We start from the raw sequence: 18,777 nt of genomic DNA, 5'->3' as shown, positions 1-18,777 counted from the left end.
TATTTTTTTCTTAGTTATCTTCTGCAGTTGGGAATCATGCTACTTTCTTTGGCATAGTATGCATATTATCCTAAAATATTAAAGATATTTTAACAGTGATATTAAAATGCAAATCTTATTTTAATATTTGGATAAAAGAATACCTTCTCACCAATATACAGATCTTTCATAGATTTATGGAAAACCCAATGCAGTTGAAATAAAAAATTCTAAAATCTTAAGGTAGTTTCCAGATTTGATCATTTGTACCCAATTTCCATTGAAATTCAGGCTTAGGGAGTAAAAATTTCAAATGGAAAACTTAAGGCTGAATTAGCTTTGGATTCAGTTTAAAATTGCAGGAGGAGTTTAAAATTGAAGGAAAAAAATTAAAAAATAAATAAAATTGTAGGAAGAAATTCTATTTTGATTTCAATGTCCACTGTAGACACAGAGGAATGGCTGTTATTAATAAAAGCATCAGACTCGCAAAGTAAAGGACTTCAAACATAAAGTGAAACATATCTCTTTGACTAATGTGATAGACAATCAGCCTCCCTGTCACAACTGCCTAAAGACAGACACACCTTTTCATGTCTTGTCTGGGCTCCTTTTACTCCCTCTGGAGGGCTTTTGAACTGGGATTTGACATCTCTTAAATTTGCGCTTTCTCTAAACGTAAAGGGGTTTCCTTTTCTTACAGTTTTAGTCTTATATGGAGTTCAGGTCTAACTTAGATTAAAGAGAAGTAGTCTAGGCCTTAGAAATTCAATGTTTGTTCTTGATCTTCTCTTTCTTTCTTTTTTTTTTTTCTTTTGTTTTTATGAGGTTGAGCTAAAAACCCCAAAGTGGGATGTAATGGCTTTACAGAAAGAAAGAAAATATTCTTCTTTTTCTTCTTTTTTTTTTTTTTAAACTGTAAAAAGCCCACAAGGCTCTTTTATAGAAAGCCCACAGTAGAAGCACTCCTCAAAAGCCACCTTTTTCTTCATAATAGCCTTAGAGGAGACACTGTTCAGAAAGGATGACAGTGTCAAGTGTTGCTAATGTCAGACCCAGAAACAACCTAAGTGGTTTAGGACCCAAATCCCTGTGTACTCTATATACTTGTCAAAATAGGGGAGTTTTTTTTCATGAGCAAAATGTTTTTCAAAGGTCATTGTCTCTGAAATTCCACAATAAAGAATTTGTCCCTAAAAAGCAAAAAAAAAAAAAAAAATGAGAGAGTTCTCAGATGAGCCATAGTGAGAAATAATCGGTGTGACATCATGAAGAAAGGGGAAAAGGGATTATGAAAATGAAAAACATCTGGATAATGGATACAAAGGAGGTGAAAGAACCATTTCTGCATGAGTCTGACATTCAAAAACTTGTAGCCATAGAATGAGACATCCATTTGGGTTCATATAACATCAGATAATTAATCTGTATCAGAATTAGCGAAGTGCAGAGGCAATTAACTCATTCAACGAATATTTGCTGAATGTCTGTTGTTTCACAGGACTGTACGAATAAAAAAAAAAAAAGATGGAAGTCCCTACTCTGTGGATGAATTGTACATTTTAGAGGGAAATGGAATTTTCTTATTTTGGTGTTCTGAATTGTACAGACCCTTGAAAGTGCACAGTCTGAAGGGCCGGTAGATTTTTTTCCATTTAAAGACAAAGTTTTCATGGTAATAGCTGTCATTTAATTAAAAGATTAGAAGGGCTCTATGTCTGAAGGCCCAGAGATTAAAGCACACTCTCCTCCTCTACTTCACCAAGACAGAACTCTCCATAATTTTAACAACTTGATGCAATTTCCTGTAATAAACACTTACAGAGCTCCCATAGGCAAAATGATAATTTCTCTAAATTATATTGGAATGAAATATTTATAGCACTATTTGAAGTCTATATTTCATGTAAACTACTCGAATAAATCATATTTTCTTCTAATATCCACATTATACTTCATATGATAAAGCAATCACAAACCCTACCTTGGACAGTCAAAGTAGCTGATGCTTCAGCTTTTCCAACCATATTTTCTGCAACACAAGTGTATGACCCCATGTCACCAGCCATCACTTTCCGAATCTTCAAGGTATGATCATCTCTGATCTCGTATCTAGTGACATAACAAACCAATGCACAGGTAAGTGACTTTCTACTTAAAAAATCCCATCATTAGCAATATGCTAAGGCTGCAAATCAATAATGTGCAACATTCTCTTCAGAAAATGTAAAACAAAAGGTGAAATGTGGCGTCCCTCTATGGAAGCATGTAGATAGAAAGAACCTGTTTTCCCAATTATGTTAGCTAAACAATCAAACTATTTTCTAAAAGGATATTTTTGGGCAAGGTTGGCACTTCTTCATTTCTTTCCTCATACTGTCCTCATACTAAAATTAAAAGATGGGGACCATTAAATAAATTCTTATTCTATGCTGGACTTTGTTTTATAGGTTTCACCTTTTAAAATTCTTACAACTACATGAAGTATTGGGGCGCCCGGGTGGCACAGTCAGTTGAGCATCTGACTCTTGGTTTGAGCTCAGGTTGTGATCTCAGGGTCGTGAGATTAAGCCCCACATCGGGCTCTGTGCTCAGGGCAGAGTCCGCTTGAGTTTCTCTCTCCTGCTCCCTCCGCTCCTCCCGCTTGTGCGCTCTCTCTCAAGCAAACAAACAAATTAAAAACAAACAAACAATTGTACGAAGTACTGTACTCATCTCCATTTTGCAGAGAGAAATTGGAGGCATAAGAAAGTAAGGTGGCCTGGCTTTGGTTCCCACTAGTTTAGTGGCAGAGCTGCTACCTGAACCCAGGCTCTCATCCCAGAGTTTACTTGCCTTGCCTCATCTTCTCTCCCCTTCAATGTTGGGTTTCCTTCGAAGTTTCACTTTAGTCCTCTTTTTACTCTACGTAATATTCCTGAGTTATATTAGCTACTGTAGGTTATATATTGATCAGCCGCACAAACATTCCCAACCCCTATTTCACTGAAGCTCCAAATTCATAATCCCAACTGACTGATAGTCAGACAGCATATCCCACAGGTACCTAATATTTCATATGTCAAATACAACTTTCTTTTCTTTCTTTCCCCATCATAAAACGAACTTCTCCTAATACAATCTCCCAATACCTTCCTCCAGCAGCTCTCTATATCTAACAAATCATCCAATTCATCAGTTTAGTCTCAGAAATTTCTCTCTACTATGGACCCCTACCCCTATCTCCTGCCCCAGTTCAGGCAATCCACATCTCTCATCTGGACAAAAACAACAATGGAGACCTGCCATTAGCCTTGCCCTACATTAATGTAATATCCACAGTGCTAAAAATTATTTTCTCTAAAAAGTAATCCTGTTTGGGGTGTCTGGCTGGCTCAGTAGGTAGAGCATGTGACTCTTGAACTCAGGGTTGTAAGTCGGAGGCCCACATTGGCTGTAAAGGTTACTCAAAAACAGTATCTTTTTTAAAAGACTTATTTATTTTTTAGACAGAGAGAGAGTGTGTGTGCATTGGGAGGAAGGGCAGAAGGAGAGGGAAATTCTTAAAGCAGGCTCCTCATCGAGTGTGGAGCCTGACGGGAGGCTTGGTCTCATGACCTTGAGATCACGACCTGAGCTGAAACCAAGAGTCAGACGCTCAACCGACTATGCCACCCAGGTGCCCCTAAAAATAAGATCTTAAAAAAAAAAAATGAATCCTGTTCATACTAATCCCTTTCGACTGATCGGTGTGCATGCAATATGATTCAAGCTTTTTCAGTCTATTATACAAAGCCCCTGATCATTTGGCCCCAGTATCTCCAACCTGATATAACTTCTTGCCATCTGCCCTATAAGCTAGCCATGCTAAACTTTCCACCACTCAAAGCGTGTGATGTTCTTTCTCAGATTTGTGTCTATGTTGTAATGTCTTTTTTCCCAGAATACTCTTCTCTTCTTTCTTGCTTTTCAAATTTATACATATTTTTCAAGGCATTGCTTACATGTCACTTTCCTGTAAGAACCATCTCCTGATTTCCTACTCCCCCCCATCTCCATCTATGTGACAAAGGTTTGCCATGTTACTCTGTATCCAGCAACTCAAACCTTTTGGGAGCTCCTTGAGAGCAGAAACTATTGTCTAAGCCACCATAACCCCAAAACCTAGCAAGAGCTCAACACATGTTTGCCGAATGAACGGACAGACAGCTTAAAGACAACACCTGAAAGCTTCATTTCACTGTCTCATTCCCTGAGGCTGCAAGTATACCTCTGCTCTTAACCAATTTAAACACTTGACAGATATCAAGAAACTCTAACTTCTCCTGCCCTTCCCTGGTGATTTTGTAGCTAAGGAAATAGAAACCTGCTTTTTAATTGGCTCCTACCTATGTCTTTACTGCTATACCTCCCTTCCCTTTCCTATCTACCCTCATAAAAGAAATGGCTATTAATTGTGCTCTGGTTGGACAGAAGAGAAACCTGTTGAAGGACTATCACATTCTACAAGAGTTCTCTGGGCAAGCCAGGGGTCATGAATCTATAGTTCTTATGTGAAACCCTGAAAGAAAGCATGACAGCCTCCTCCTGACTCTAATTATTTCTAATATTACATCTGGTCCCTGATCAAAAAGTCTAGAGTAGACTAGTCTAATGGCACATATGTAAGCGATGGTCCAATGAGAACAGTAGAAATTCCGAGTGGATGAATCATATCACCAAATTCCGATCTGTACCTGGATTTGGGCAGTTCTCCATCGTCTTTTCTCCATCGTACTGTAGGCACAGGGTCACCTCGGGCCTCACATTTAAATTCTGCACTGTCATCCACAGTTACGGCCAAGTTACTAGGTCTCTTCACAAACGATGGTCTCTCTAAAATTAGAAAAAGCCATCTCAAGAACAAATAAAAATGAACAGACTAAAAACCATTTTAGATGTTCATAAAGACATTTATAATTTCAAATATTATTTAGAAAATTATTTCACATAGCTCCTTTCTTCTAGAAGCCCCGCCCTAGTTTTTGAGTTTTCTCCTAGTTTTCTTCCCATCTCTTGGCTACTTTAGTGCCGGTTACTTGATTACTTTCTTGTCTCCTCTCCCACCCTGCGAAAATATTCGTTTACCGTCTAAAAATGTGACTTCTTTCCCCCTGCCATAAAGAAACTGAAAAATGATAAGAGATCTACTTTACAGTGAGCAGATTAGATAAAATTTCACTTACCCAAAACAGTTAGCTCGGCTACTTCACTCTCACGTTCCCCAACCATGTTGGTACCAACACAAACGTATTTGCCAGCATCACTTTTGCGGGTGTAAGTAATCATGAGCTTTCCGCCTCGTATCTTAAAAAAAAGTTTTACAGGAATACGATTAAAATTATTTTAGCCATGTTGACATGACAGAAGTCTTCATAAGTGAAGTCTACTTTCCAAACAAAGAACAAAGCATAATTATGCCAAAAAGCTGATGTGCAGTATTTGCTGTATTTATAGGTAGTAACTTTAGACAAAATTAATACCAAATATGCCATATGAAAGGGGCCAAACACTTTTACTTACCTACACCTTCTTATACAGTTATTACATTCTTTTTTTTTTTTTTAAAGATTTTATTTATTTATTCGACAGAGATAGAGACAGCCAGCGAGAGCGGGAACACAAGCAGGGGGAGTGGGAGAGGAAGAAGCAGGCTCATAGCGGAAGAGCCTGATGTGGGGCTCGATCCCATAACGCCGGGATCACGCCCTGAGCCGAAGGCAGACGCTTAACCGCTGTGCCACCCAGGCGCCCCTAGTTATTACATTCTGTACAACTAGAAATTTGTATTTCTAAACTGGCCAAGTTCTTTCATATTATTTAGTTATATGAAAACCAAACAAGTGCGTGAATAATTTGGTTAGCAAGCAGGGGAAAAAAAAGGAAATTCTTAATACCATATGAGTATAATTAATATGTAAATTCCGATTAGCTATAAGTGATTTCAAGAAAGCATATTCTAATACTAGAAGATGTGGAAACAAAAACGTCCCTAATTACTTCATTGGTCAGAGTTGCTTTAAAGGAATATATCGTTAAAGATCTCAAACAGTGCAGAAACTGACATGATCTAAAAAAACATAGGTGTTGCCTCTGCCCAAGTAGTTTCCCAGGGACTTAGGAGGCAGAGACTGAACAGATCCCAATAAATCATCTTGAAAGTCATTTGGACACACTCTTGAACATTTAATTATTTGAAGAAGAATTAATTACAAATGTGAGAAGACTTCCAGTACAATAAATAGACTGAAGTTAACCATGAATTAAGATCAGGTTGCGAAATTGAACTACCTTTACTTAATTTAATAGGCTTTTGGTGGAGAGTTGGGTTCAATTACCCAGGAATATCTATAATGCTCTGGACCCTGGAAAGGTTTTGTCAGGGATAACTTCTAGAATGTTTCTTCATGTAGGTTTGACCTCAACCTCACAGTTATTCTGTCTAGTGTACTCATGAGAGAGAGAGAAAGAGAGAGAGAGAGAGAGAGAGAGACACGGAGAGAAGAAAAAGCAAAGCAAAGGCAGGCAGGAAAGAATTATTCAAATGGATTTTTTTTCCATCATAAACTTGGAGTTTATTGAAACCACTAATTTATAAAGGCGGGGTCGTAGTGTCTTGGAGTGCCTAAATTCCTTAGTTTCAATCTAGACACCCAAACTAGATGTGTTAGGACTTTATGTGTGAGGACAAACCAAATATTAACAGTGCAGGTTTAATTTCTGTGGTTTTTAGAACTTAGTATTTTTTCAGTCATTTTATTAAAATAATAATCATGATTCTCTAGGTACCTTTACAAAAACCACACAAGGACTTTACACTGTATTGCTCATGACTCTCTCCCTCACACCTAGAATAAGCCTACACATAGTCACCACTTGAATGATTTTTGTTGAATACAAACTGCTTTTATACACAAAATCTAGTCTGTCATCCAAGGAAGCATTTCTATAAAGGTTTATAGCAGTTACAAGATAGATATATTATTTACACATATACTTAACTAAATTTCACACTGAATAACACAAAGAAATAAATGTGATGCAAAAACAAACAAATCTTCCAAAAGTTAACAATTGTCAATATTTTGTATGCAGTCTCTCTCTCTCACACACAATATACAGACATAGCTATAGATTGACCTCTATCTCTACATCTATACACACACACTTTTACTAAAGTAGAATAATCTGGTATATGTTCTTCTGTATGCATTTTCAACTCAATAATACGTTGAGAGTATTTTTACATTTTAAATGTTGAAGACCTTTAGACAGATCCTCCCCAACCATTTCAATGACTAAATAGTATTCCATGACACACAGTATTCATTGTACAGATTTATCATATTTTACCAAACTATTCCCCTATTGACAAATGTTGAAGATATTTCATATTTCCTCTTCTAAATCGGCATCTTTTCTCTCGTGTGCAATTATCCCATTAGAAAGTCTCAAAGTGGGAGTCTTAATTCAAATGTACACCCAACCTTCAGGCTATTGGTTCACAGTGCTACTTTATGTTTCATAAAGTGGCTTTTGTGTGACTGTATCATTTAAATTTTGGTCTTTATCATAACCCTGCTGTGAGACTGTTAGGGCAAGTGTTCTACTGCTTCATTTTTCACTTAAGGAACAAGCAGCTCTGCAGAGTGTAATCTCCTCTCCCATAAAGCTCCAACTATGCCCATCATCACAGTATATTTAATTTTGCCTTTCAGTGCCAGCTTTCCACCCTGACTGTGAACTCTGAGGCAGGGAAGCATATCTTATTTGTCTTTTAGCCCCAGGACTTGTCACAATAGGTAATCAATAGTAAAAAAAAAAAAAAAAAAAAAAAAAAATTGTGGAAGGAAAGTGACTTGACAATGTCACTTAGGAAGTGGGAACAGGTTTTAGCCAAGATATGTCTTTCACTACATGAGATGTGCAAATGACAGGAAACACACAGCCCACAGCACTGTTATAATTGCGATTTAATGAACTTGAGTTTAATAAGCTTGACTTCTTGAGGTTCAGAAAATCTGAGAATCATATCAAGATCCATACTATTAAGATCCGCTGTTACCTTTTATCATGTACTTACTTTGAAACACTTTCCATAAACATTTCTAAAATCTTGAGGAAACAAAAATCATTCCAGCAAGAATGAAGGTGACAAATTCTATTCCTGATTGGAAAGTTCAATGATCTGAGATGTGGTCCTAGAGGATGTTCCATTACTGGTTCTTTAATTTTGGTCAAGGCATTGAGCCTCCTCCTAGGCCTCGCAATCTAACTTGAAATGTTTTTGCATATTTAGGTGGTTGCTTCATTTCTGAAGGGATTGTACGTTAGTTAGTAAAAGTTACAGCAAAATAAGAGGAAGTCAACAAATGCTCTTAAGTATTCTTTTTGCTTTAAAGGTTAAATCAATGAGTCATATCCACAATAAAATATAAGGCTTTATGAATAATTTTAAAAATACATTCAAACGTGGAGGAAAATGAGAGTCAAAGAATGATGAAGTGTAAATAATTTTCAACAGTACAGACATTTTTACAGCTTCAATAGAACATAGTACTAATTTACTTTTACAAATCTTAAATACTTGGGAAGGTAGAGTTTTAAATCAACTTGCTGATGTGCACGTGGGGCACCAATTAACATTATATATTGCAGCCCAACACTGTTCTATTCTGAAAGGATCCCTATACATCGAGAAGAAGGGAAATTTCGTTAACATGAGTTATGAGGGGGCTGCCAGGGGATTCTCAGACAGGGGGAAATTCCAGTGTTGCGGTGAATGGGAGGAAGCAATAACTAAGGTGAACTACAAATTCAAAGAAAGCCATCAATACTGAAGAATCCATCCAAAGAAGCCATCAAGTACTCACACCCTCTTCCTACAGCTCTAGCTATACCCTTGACCTTGAACAACATGAGTGTGAATGTGCAGGTCCACTTCCATGCAGATTTTTTCAATAAATACAGTATAGTACTGTAATGTATTTTCCTTATGATTTTCTTAATAGCATTTTCTTTTCTCTAGCTTACTTTATCATAAGACTACAGTATAGAATACATATAACATACAAAATACTATGTTTCTGTTACGGGTAAGACATCCAGTCAACAGCAGGCTATTGGTTAAGTTTGGGGGGAATCAAAAGTTACACACAGAGTTTCGACTGTGCAGCGACTCCTAACCTTTATGATGCTAAGAGTCTACTGTGTTCACACTTGGCTCAATTCTGGAAAACTTTTCTAAACCCATCTGCCAGGGGACTTATGCTTTGGTGACACATAGCTATGTTTTGCTACTAAATATAAAGAGAGAAGCCCTTCTTCTTCTATAAGATTTCATTTTACAGACTGCTTTGCTAAACCATGTTTACTGTTCAAATTAAAAATAACCCACCAGGCATTTTATGAAATATTTTCTCTGTCCTTTGTAAGTAAATACTAGTTGTATGGACCACTATGACATGTATTTCCACAAGAAACGTTTTTAAATGAATCAGGTATCTCAAGAGGCTCTCTTCATTAGAATCATAATATGACTACAGCATACATTTATCATACCTGTTCATTTATATATAATCTCTGTATCAATGAAAAAATAAACTAAAATAACTGAAGCCCAAAATAAAAATATTAACTTTCTAAGGCATTTTTTGAAAAATGCGTATTTTTCTTGAATAACAGCAGAGAGATTAATCAACAATGGCTACATGAAGTCAACTAAATTGCACCCCCCCAAGGTGCTCTTTACCAACATTATCTGGTTGGAACCAAACTCAAAATGAAAATATATACAAAAACTTAGGGGAAGAAAAAAAGAGAATATTTCTAAATCCCAGATAATCTTTCAAATTGATCAAAAGTAGATACATTCACATAGGAAAGCAAAGTGAGCATGGGCCCTGGAATCACCTCCTCTTAGTATCTACATGTGAGGTCAGGCAAGACGTTCACTTCTCTGTACTCGGTTTTTCATCTCTAAGATAGGGATTCTCTTAACACGCATCTCCAAGGATATGGAGAGTTAGTTACATGAAATAAATAATATAAAGTACTTAGAAAAATGCCTGCATATTATCGTAATTATATATTATGTTTATGGATTTAATGATTAAAGAGACATTTGCCTAATCAAAACCAATCTTCCTTTGTAAGGCTACATCCAGAAGCTTTTTATTAAAATTAATTAGTAACACATCTTCCATTGCTTTTGTCAGAAAAAATGTTTATTTGCATCAACATAGCAAAGCCTTAGAAACAAGTAATTCTCAGGCCAAATATGTTCTTATTTCCTCCAAAACAGGGATTCTTTATGAGGGCAATCACTTGCCCTCTCCCAGGAAATATACGGCAATGTCTTAAGATATTTGCGTTTGTCATCATTAAGGGGGGAGCAGGGGTGTTACTAACCCCTGGGGGTTAGAGGCCAGGGAGGCTTTGGAACAGCCTACAATGCACAGAGGAGTCCTCCACAAGTAAGGAATTATCACACCCAAAATGTCAATGGTGCTGAGGTTGAGAAATTTTGTTCTAAAGGCCTGGCTCTGGCCTAAGGATAAATGCTCGATTAAAAGGACAACAGGAAGGAGGAGTTAAAATTAGACAAAATAATAAGTATTTATTCTATTCGGGAAATCAGTGCTACGACTTCTGAGATTAGTATAAATAACCCCCCCGCTCCACGCACACACCTTCTACCCTGTTAATAAGACAATTTCATTGTAAAATACTGCATTCCATTCTGTACTCACTGGCAGTAATGGTTAATAGTCTCCAAGCAGACATGACAACTTAAATGGAAAACTAAACAAGCCTTACCAAGCCTGGAAAAACTTATCTCCTTAGACATGTCAGAGACCGAAACTGACAAAGGTGAAGGAAGAAACAACAAAGTGCTGCAAACAGAGAAATAATAATAATAATAATAATAATAATAATAATAATAATGGGTGGAAATGGTAGTCTTCAATTTCTATAAATTCAAGTTGATTCTGACATTATGTCAATGGCTGAATGGAAACAGAGCTAAGCAAAAGCCATCATTTTATTCTCTATGGTCACAATTGTACACTACACGGGGGCCTGTTTTCTTCAATAAACAAAAGAACAGGGAAAACACAGTACTATAACCCTGATCAAATATAACATACCGACTCTCAAGCAGGACCTATTATTAATCATCACCATTTTATGTTGAATCATATAATAATATTGACTGTACAAGGTGACTTTGTACATTCTAAATCTCAGTGCCCCTTTGTAAATCAAAAATTGACATTTCCTCTCTACATAGAAAGGAAAAATATGTCTAACACATACAAAACACTATAAATGTGAAAATAGCCATATTTAAAACAAGCTAAGAAATATGTCTTGGCAGGTCTCTTCCTACAACTGGATCTGACAGCCAAATTGTAAACCTATCAAAAACGAGTTTGTATAATGAACAGACACAATGTTAAACACTGCACTGCAGCAACACTTCTTCAATTAACATAATCCGGGTGCTGGAGAAGCAGAACAGCGTTAAGCTTTCAGACAATATGCTGGCATCTAGCCCATGTCAAAAATCTAAGGCAGAGGTCCTACCTCCTCATTACCATATACCTTACCAGACCACGGTGGTAGCCACATTAGAAACCCACATTTCCATAAGCTCTAGACAGTGCTTAAAGGGGGGCCTCAGCTATCTACATACTTGAAAAAAACAAAACAAAACAAAGGTCTCGCAGAGGACTCGCTCTTTTTTGGGAAGGAGACAGAAGAGGAAAAAAAGAAGAAAGTGGTAAAGAATTTTATTTTATTTTTATTTATTTATTTTATTTGTTTATTTTTTTGGTGAGCGTTATTTACATTTTTCTTTTTTAAGCACCCGGTTACCCCATTCCCCCACCCCCCTCCCTTCTGTAACCCTCTGTTTGGTTCCCAGAGTCCAGGGTCTCTCATGGTTTTTCTCCCTCTCTGATTTCTTCCCATTTACTTTTCCCTCCCTTCCTGTATGGTCCTCAGCACTATTATATACCACATATGAGTGACTTTTAAAGTTTTAAGTGTCAGCCTCTGAATTTTTTTAAAAAAGTGTTTCAGAGACATTAAGGTATAGAATACATCAATATATTTGATATACAGGGTTGTTACGAACTAGCATTTTTCTGTTTAAAACATAATACATGGTCATTTTCCCTAAGGGTGAAACGTCTTCTCTCCTAGTACTTAAAGATTTCTCTAAAGCTGTTGAAAATCCCTTAGCAGAATGTTTTCATCTTTACTAGACTATTTACTAAATACCAAGATAATATAGAAAAATCAGGTATAAGGTGTAGCTTTTAACTGAAAAGAGAATCATTTTATATTTCCAGTAAGCATGAAAAAATCAGAATTAGAACTTCAATCAGAATTCTTATTTCCAGAATACAAGAAGAAAAACTGATTATCTTTGTACACATAGAAACATGTTTCCTTTAAAAAGGTAAATTAAGTAAGCTTTTTGTCTGGTTATTCAGTGAAGTATATAGCGTACCCTGCAATCAGTACTTACAATCAGAAATAAAGATGAACTTAAAATGAACTTCTTGGTATGTCTTCATTTTCTACCCTAAAGCAAGTCAGATGATTTGCAGTATCTGTTACACAGGAATTTTTTTTTCAGGCATCACCCTCACAACGTTAGCCATACACCTCTAGGTTAACATACTAACCCAACTGGGGCTAATTAACTAGTTTGGCTACACAAAATCTTTTCTGCTTTTAATTACATTAACTTAATGTGACTCGAATTCAGCAGACCAAAAATGAAACCACTAATTATATTAAGGGCTTCAAAGACGATTTCGAATTGCTAACCACCAAACTGTCATATAATTTATCTCATTTCCTTTAATAGATTTTGCATTTAATATCTGTGTTGCTTACTAGAAATACTATTTTTAAACTACATCATAACAATAGATTAAAAGAAAAATGACTTAGAATGCTGAAGGAGAAATATGTTTAAATAATACCTATCAGACATATACAGGTGTCGTCATACAAGTGAAAAATTGTGCAGTACTGAATTTTCACAATTTTCAAAAAGTTTTAAAGGCTCAGAAATACTCATTTATGGTAGTAAAGCCTTGATAAGCAGGGTTAACGTGAAGAGTGACATTTTTAAGGCACCCGGGCTTAGAAATTATTTTTTTCTGAAAAACTTGACTCTTTACCACTGTTCTTATACTATTTTTGCAAAGTAAATAAGAGAAGAGGCTTTGAATTACAGTCTAGTCTACTATAGATCATCCTTAAACAATTTACTACTAGCTCTCTTTGGGTAGAATATTTGTTCCCAACCATGTTGTCAATTCTGCCTGGATCTTTGACCTACAGCACGGATATCAAGCCGTTGTGAACTCGAGGAGAAGTACTTTGCATGGGTTTAAGACTTCTTAGTGACAATGAGATGCAGGTACCCCAGATGGCCAGCCCTGGCCCCCAGACATTCTCCTTGGTGAAAGGAACTGCAGGACAGTTTTGGACGGTCCCTATGGACCCCTTTCAACAGAGACATGTAGAGAAGAGTCATGCGAACAGGTTTTAAGTTTTTTGTTTTGTTTTGTTTTTGTTTTCAAATTTAGCATTTATTCAACAACGACAACAACAAAAATAAACCAAAAAGATATCTTGCTTGAGCAGGGAGTCCGGGGGGGGGGGGGGTCATTAAAATAACTTCCCCATCTGGCTGCAAAAGCAGTAACACTTTTTTTGTTGCTTTAATGCAAACAATTCAGATTCACGCGTCCATGTTTTCTACAACATACACTACAATAGCATCTTTCAAAAACAACCATGCTTTACCGCATTCGAAATTAAGCGAAAAGACTGGGGGTAGTAGAATTAAATGTACAAATGACAGACAAAGGATTGGATAAAATACATGTCTCGTAGCAATCTAAAAAAAAATACAATCAAGCAGCAAAAGACAATTCATGTAATTCAGATGGTACACAATATCAAAGAAATTGCTGGATTTCTTATTTGACAATATTTCTTATACCTTTAAGTAGTTCAAAAAGAATAGATGATAAAAAAGTCATGTTTAGAATTAGATCATTTCATGTTTTTACTAGTTCTTCTTTAATATCATATTTAGGTACTTTACATTTCTGAATACACATGTTAATGATTGTGTTCTTGTTTCACTCTTTGGAACCTAAATTTTAATGTAGTTAGTAATCAGATACAAACATAAATGTTTGATAAATTTCCACTATCAAAAAATCACTGACCTAAAACAATTTGTATCTAATACTCTAGTCACCATAAACACTTTTCTTAGTATATACGCAAATTTCAAGAAAATTTTTTATTTATTCTGCTTATTTGTACTACTCTTGTCACACAAAAGTAATGCTTTTTAAAATTCAGGTACCCATGACAACACAATTTCATATTTAAGTCTCAAACTTATGTTTTATTTTAAATAAACATATAAACAATACAACAGGATCAGCCAAACCATGGTTCTTCCTGGCTAACCAAGTCTACTTACTCTTTCTACTTTTCATAAAGATACTATCTCTCAATTCATTTTCTGAAAAGTGTTCACCTCTCCCTATTCCTTTATCATTTCAGTTCACAGAGACCTTAGAGAGAGAGAGAGAGAGAGAGGAGAAGGAAGAAAAAAATGCATTGTTTTAAATATTTCCCACTCAAGTCCCTTGCTCAGATGTGACCTGGTTTCATGCTGCTCAGGAAAGGTTGTTAGGTAAAGCGGCCTTGTACTCATCACCAGTTCGATACGGACTCGTGACACAATGAGAGCAGCTGTAACCCAGAGATGGGTTAAACTGAGAAAAACAGATTATGGAGTAGTATTCACAATATTCCTTTTACTGTAGATTATTTAGAAAATTAATTCAGATTTTCATCGCACTGCAAAAAGTTTTCGCCTGGGTAGGACTCATCCATTGACTCATCAGCCATTCTTATGCAAAGCCCATTTCCTGTTCTACAGTCTACTTAAAGTGTAAATAATGCCCATGGGATTTGCACAAAACATCTTACATAATAAAAAGATGACTGGGTAAAGTACATATTCATTATTAAAAAATTATGAAAATGACAAATCAAAAGCAATCAAATGACCATTTTGCCTTTTTCTTGCGGACATTAAAAGGGGCAGCATTACAAGGAGAAAACCATAACTTGTAGGTCTTTCAACTGTTCTCTTAGGAGTAGAATAGAGAGGAAAACCAGGCAATTGGGATCTCTCTATTGGTGTCCCATATTTGCTTAGGCTGCATGCATAGAAGAGAACATGATCCAATTTCATTTGTTTGCCGGTACACTTTACAATACCATTTAAAAACCAACACGGTTTCAGCCAGGAGTTTAAATACACTCGGTCATCAGAGGGAAGCAACAAGAGACTCGTGCAGAAAAAGCAATTATCCCAGTGGGAGCACGTGGCTCGCCACAGCTTGGGGAACTGCCCGCTGAGAACACAGGCCTGGGAGAATTGCTGCCTAGGCCTATGGCAGCTGCATTGCTCTGTTATTTCCATTTCCCCTACTCAACTTTTCATTTCTCCTTCATAGCAGTTTATGAATTGGTAGTTGACTGTTTGCTGCCGCAGAGGCACACCTCTGATAATTTGATTATAGACCCCGTCAGGAAGCGCTGTATTGCTAATTGCAGGCAAGGGGAAGCCACCCTACAGAGAGACACAGTTAAGTTATAGGGAGAGGAGGATTTTCTTTGTGAAGGTATAAATTATTACCTTTCTGTCTATCGAGTTTATATCACCAGAGGACCTTCCCGTGAATCCTCATTTTAACAAGGAATAATAGAAAAGAAACACAGTCTCCTTAAAAACCCATCTCTTTTCCTTACGTGTGACTCAAAGTCAATATGAAGACTTGGGTTTGGCATTTTCTCTCAGACACCCATTTTCTTGAGCGAACAGTTATGTAGCCTAAAGCAATCCACCAAGAAAGCCCTCTTTAATTTACTGTATTTCAAACCAGGGGCAGACAACTGCTTGGTGCTGGTGAAATGGAGAGCAGATAGACAGGGAAGGCTTTTAGCTGATTTCCCAGGTGTCTGGTTCCCCCATCATTAAGATCAGAACCCAAAAGTAAATCCTATAAAAAGGAATACAAAGGGTGCTTTGGGAAGAAAATAGCCTTTGCTAGCTATCTCCTAAAAGTAAGCAAGTTGATTGATTTTTACCTCTATGAAAATTATAGGTGTTACGTGGTAGTATTTTACATGCATATGAAAAATTAATTTAGCTCATAGCTATTAAAGTTAATGTATTAGTTCCTTCACAGGTCTCATGAAACAATGTCCTGCTGTTTTAAAGGTAAAAACAAAGTCTTACAGGCAATTTTCACTTTTCTACAAAACCAGGTTTGCTTTTTATCACCTCAACCAACCATCTGGCTATAATTCTGAATTTACATACAGTCACTGTTAGGACAGCCTGAAATAAAAATCTATGGAGGAATTATGACTATACTATAGAAATAAAGATGACAAATGCTCATACTATTTGAGGGAAGAAAAAGCTCATTTTCAAACACTTGGCTCTTTCGAGTTACAAGCGCACCAGCTGAAAATACTTTTCAAACAGTAAATCCCTTTTTCTCTCCATCAGTTCTTACACTTAGGTCTTCTCTACAGTTTTGGTCCAGTGTGAGAATTTCCCTCACCACCAAATGCCTTGCTAAGATAATGCCTTTTCCAGAGACTGTGCATAATTTGTCACTCTTGAAATTTAAATGCACTTGTATTCCGAAGAAGATACATAGCCATGGCAGAAAAAGTCAAATCAAGGTTGAGTATGCAAGGCATTCTTGGATTCAGAAATTCAGAATGACTTTATGGAAATTAAGTAAGGAGTAGTACTTAATGGAAACATTTATAATTTGGAAAAAGTATAAAGCAATAAAATCCTTTCATCCTATTTATTGGGATTCTCCACAAATACGAACATCCCTAAAGCAGCTACACACTGAAATAAACACCCATTCCCATTCTGTGGGATTTTAATCCCAGAGTCAAAGGACAGCAAGAGGAGACTTCAAGTGACAAGCTTAATTGATTAATCAGAAGTCAGGGCTCATCAGACCAGGGTCAGAGACTCAATAGCCATATGGCCAGTTGCTTCACTCTCTTTTATTGATCACAAGACTATGTCAGAACCCAGCTCCGTTATTTCGCAAATGTGTGCCTCCTCTATGATAAGATAAAAATAATAACCCTCTTCTCCCCCAACACTGCTCATGTTAAGACGAATGAAAACATGTCTAAGCACTGCCTAAGGAAGCAAGTAGGGTATTTTGTGGATGTGAAAAAGCCATTAAATTCATAAAGAAAAAACGTTGGAGCGAGGGCTTAAATGAACTCTTCTCGATGGTTTATGTTAAGCTTCAGAGTCACCCACGCACATTTCCCACAATTTCCTGAGAACTAATGATTAAGGCACGGACAAATAAGAAATAAAAACAAAGGTATCCTGACCCCTTATATTTCTATAGGTATCCGTGAAAAAAGAAATTAAAGAGGACTGGTATTTGTTTAGGACAATCTTTCTCGGTTATAAGTACTTTAGTTCTCTGTTCAAGGCAACAGTGTCCCGAACAGACAATGTGGTGCAAAAAGTACGAATGATGTTAACGATCTCAGTGTTCTGAACTGCTCCTAACCCCATGTCTGTAAGTATTTGAACTTTGAGTTGAAATTCAGAATTTGTAACTTCTAGATTGCATCCACACAAACCTAATGAGTGGCTAGTCTATTAAGTAAATAGTAATAGTCTATGATTCTATTCTATTATTCTGTTTAATATTAATTGTTAAATCCTAATAGCAGGAGGTTCCAAACATAGGTGGTGGGAAAGATTCTGGTGGAAGTGATGTCAGCCAGTGCAAAGATTAAGGAATAAGATAAAGTCAATTAAAAAACAACAACAACAACAAACTTGATCCCATGTTTCTTGCCTCTCTTCCACGTGAAATATAAATTCTACAATGATAAAGAACTTTTCATATCCCTAGTATGTAGCACAACACCTACATAACAGACGATATCAGACTTTTCAAGACCTAAAAAAGCAGATACCTAGAATTCCTTGATTTCACTCATGACTTCAGAAAGAGGTTTGATATTTTAGAATTTAAGTTAGAAGTACACTATTTTCTATTGCCTTGCAGAGGACAAATTCAAATTCCAATGACTTAATATCAAGGTAATAAATAAATTTAAATTTTCTGATGATTCAAAACAGGTTTTAAAGGACTTACCAACTGCAAAAACCTAGGGGCAACTGGGTGGCTCAGTCGGTTAAGTGTTTGACCCTTGATTTCGGCTCAGGTTATAATCTCAGGGTTGTGAGATCAAGCCCTGCTTTGGACTCCATGCAGACATGGAGCCTGGTTCAGATTCTCTCTCTCTCTATGCCCCCTCCAAAAAAAAAAAAAAAAAAAAAATCACCTGCAAAAACTTAAACCCTGAAAAAAATTTAAGCCCTAAATGTAAATGCCTTTGATGGTTTTCTCCAAAAGCACATGAAAATTGTATCAGTGAATCTGTGGTACATTTCATAAATGTATGAATGTATTTAAACAGCAATCTGGATTATTATTATTGTAGGTAATGAAAATAGTGATGTATCAACTGGTGCTATATACACGACACTGTTGCATTCATCATCTTTGATTTTTACAACAGTCTCACAAAGGAAAATATATTTTCCTATTTGGCGACGAGAAAACTAAGGCTCTGAGAATATCAGAGACT

General features: G+C 36.4%; 1 protein-coding gene across 1 annotated transcript in view; it reads right to left on the bottom strand.

Moving 5' to 3' along the window:
- The window catches only part of ROBO1 (roundabout guidance receptor 1), a 763,832-nt gene that overhangs the window by 105,265 nt on the left and 639,790 nt on the right, over window positions 1–18,777 (bottom strand). The window contains exons 5-7 of the mRNA XM_057306889.1: window positions 5,184–5,304; window positions 4,695–4,833; window positions 1,964–2,091 (exon numbers count right to left, since the gene is read on the bottom strand). Coding sequence (XP_057162872.1) covers window positions 1,964–2,091; window positions 4,695–4,833; window positions 5,184–5,304 — 388 coding nt within the window. The remainder of the gene's footprint in view (window positions 1–1,963; window positions 2,092–4,694; window positions 4,834–5,183; window positions 5,305–18,777) is intronic.

This window comes from Ursus arctos, unplaced genomic scaffold (genome assembly GCF_023065955.2).
Source record: "Ursus arctos isolate Adak ecotype North America unplaced genomic scaffold, UrsArc2.0 scaffold_4, whole genome shotgun sequence".
Taxonomy (NCBI): Eukaryota; Metazoa; Chordata; class Mammalia; order Carnivora; family Ursidae; genus Ursus; species Ursus arctos.
This window is presented reverse-complemented; position numbering and strand designations above follow the sequence as displayed.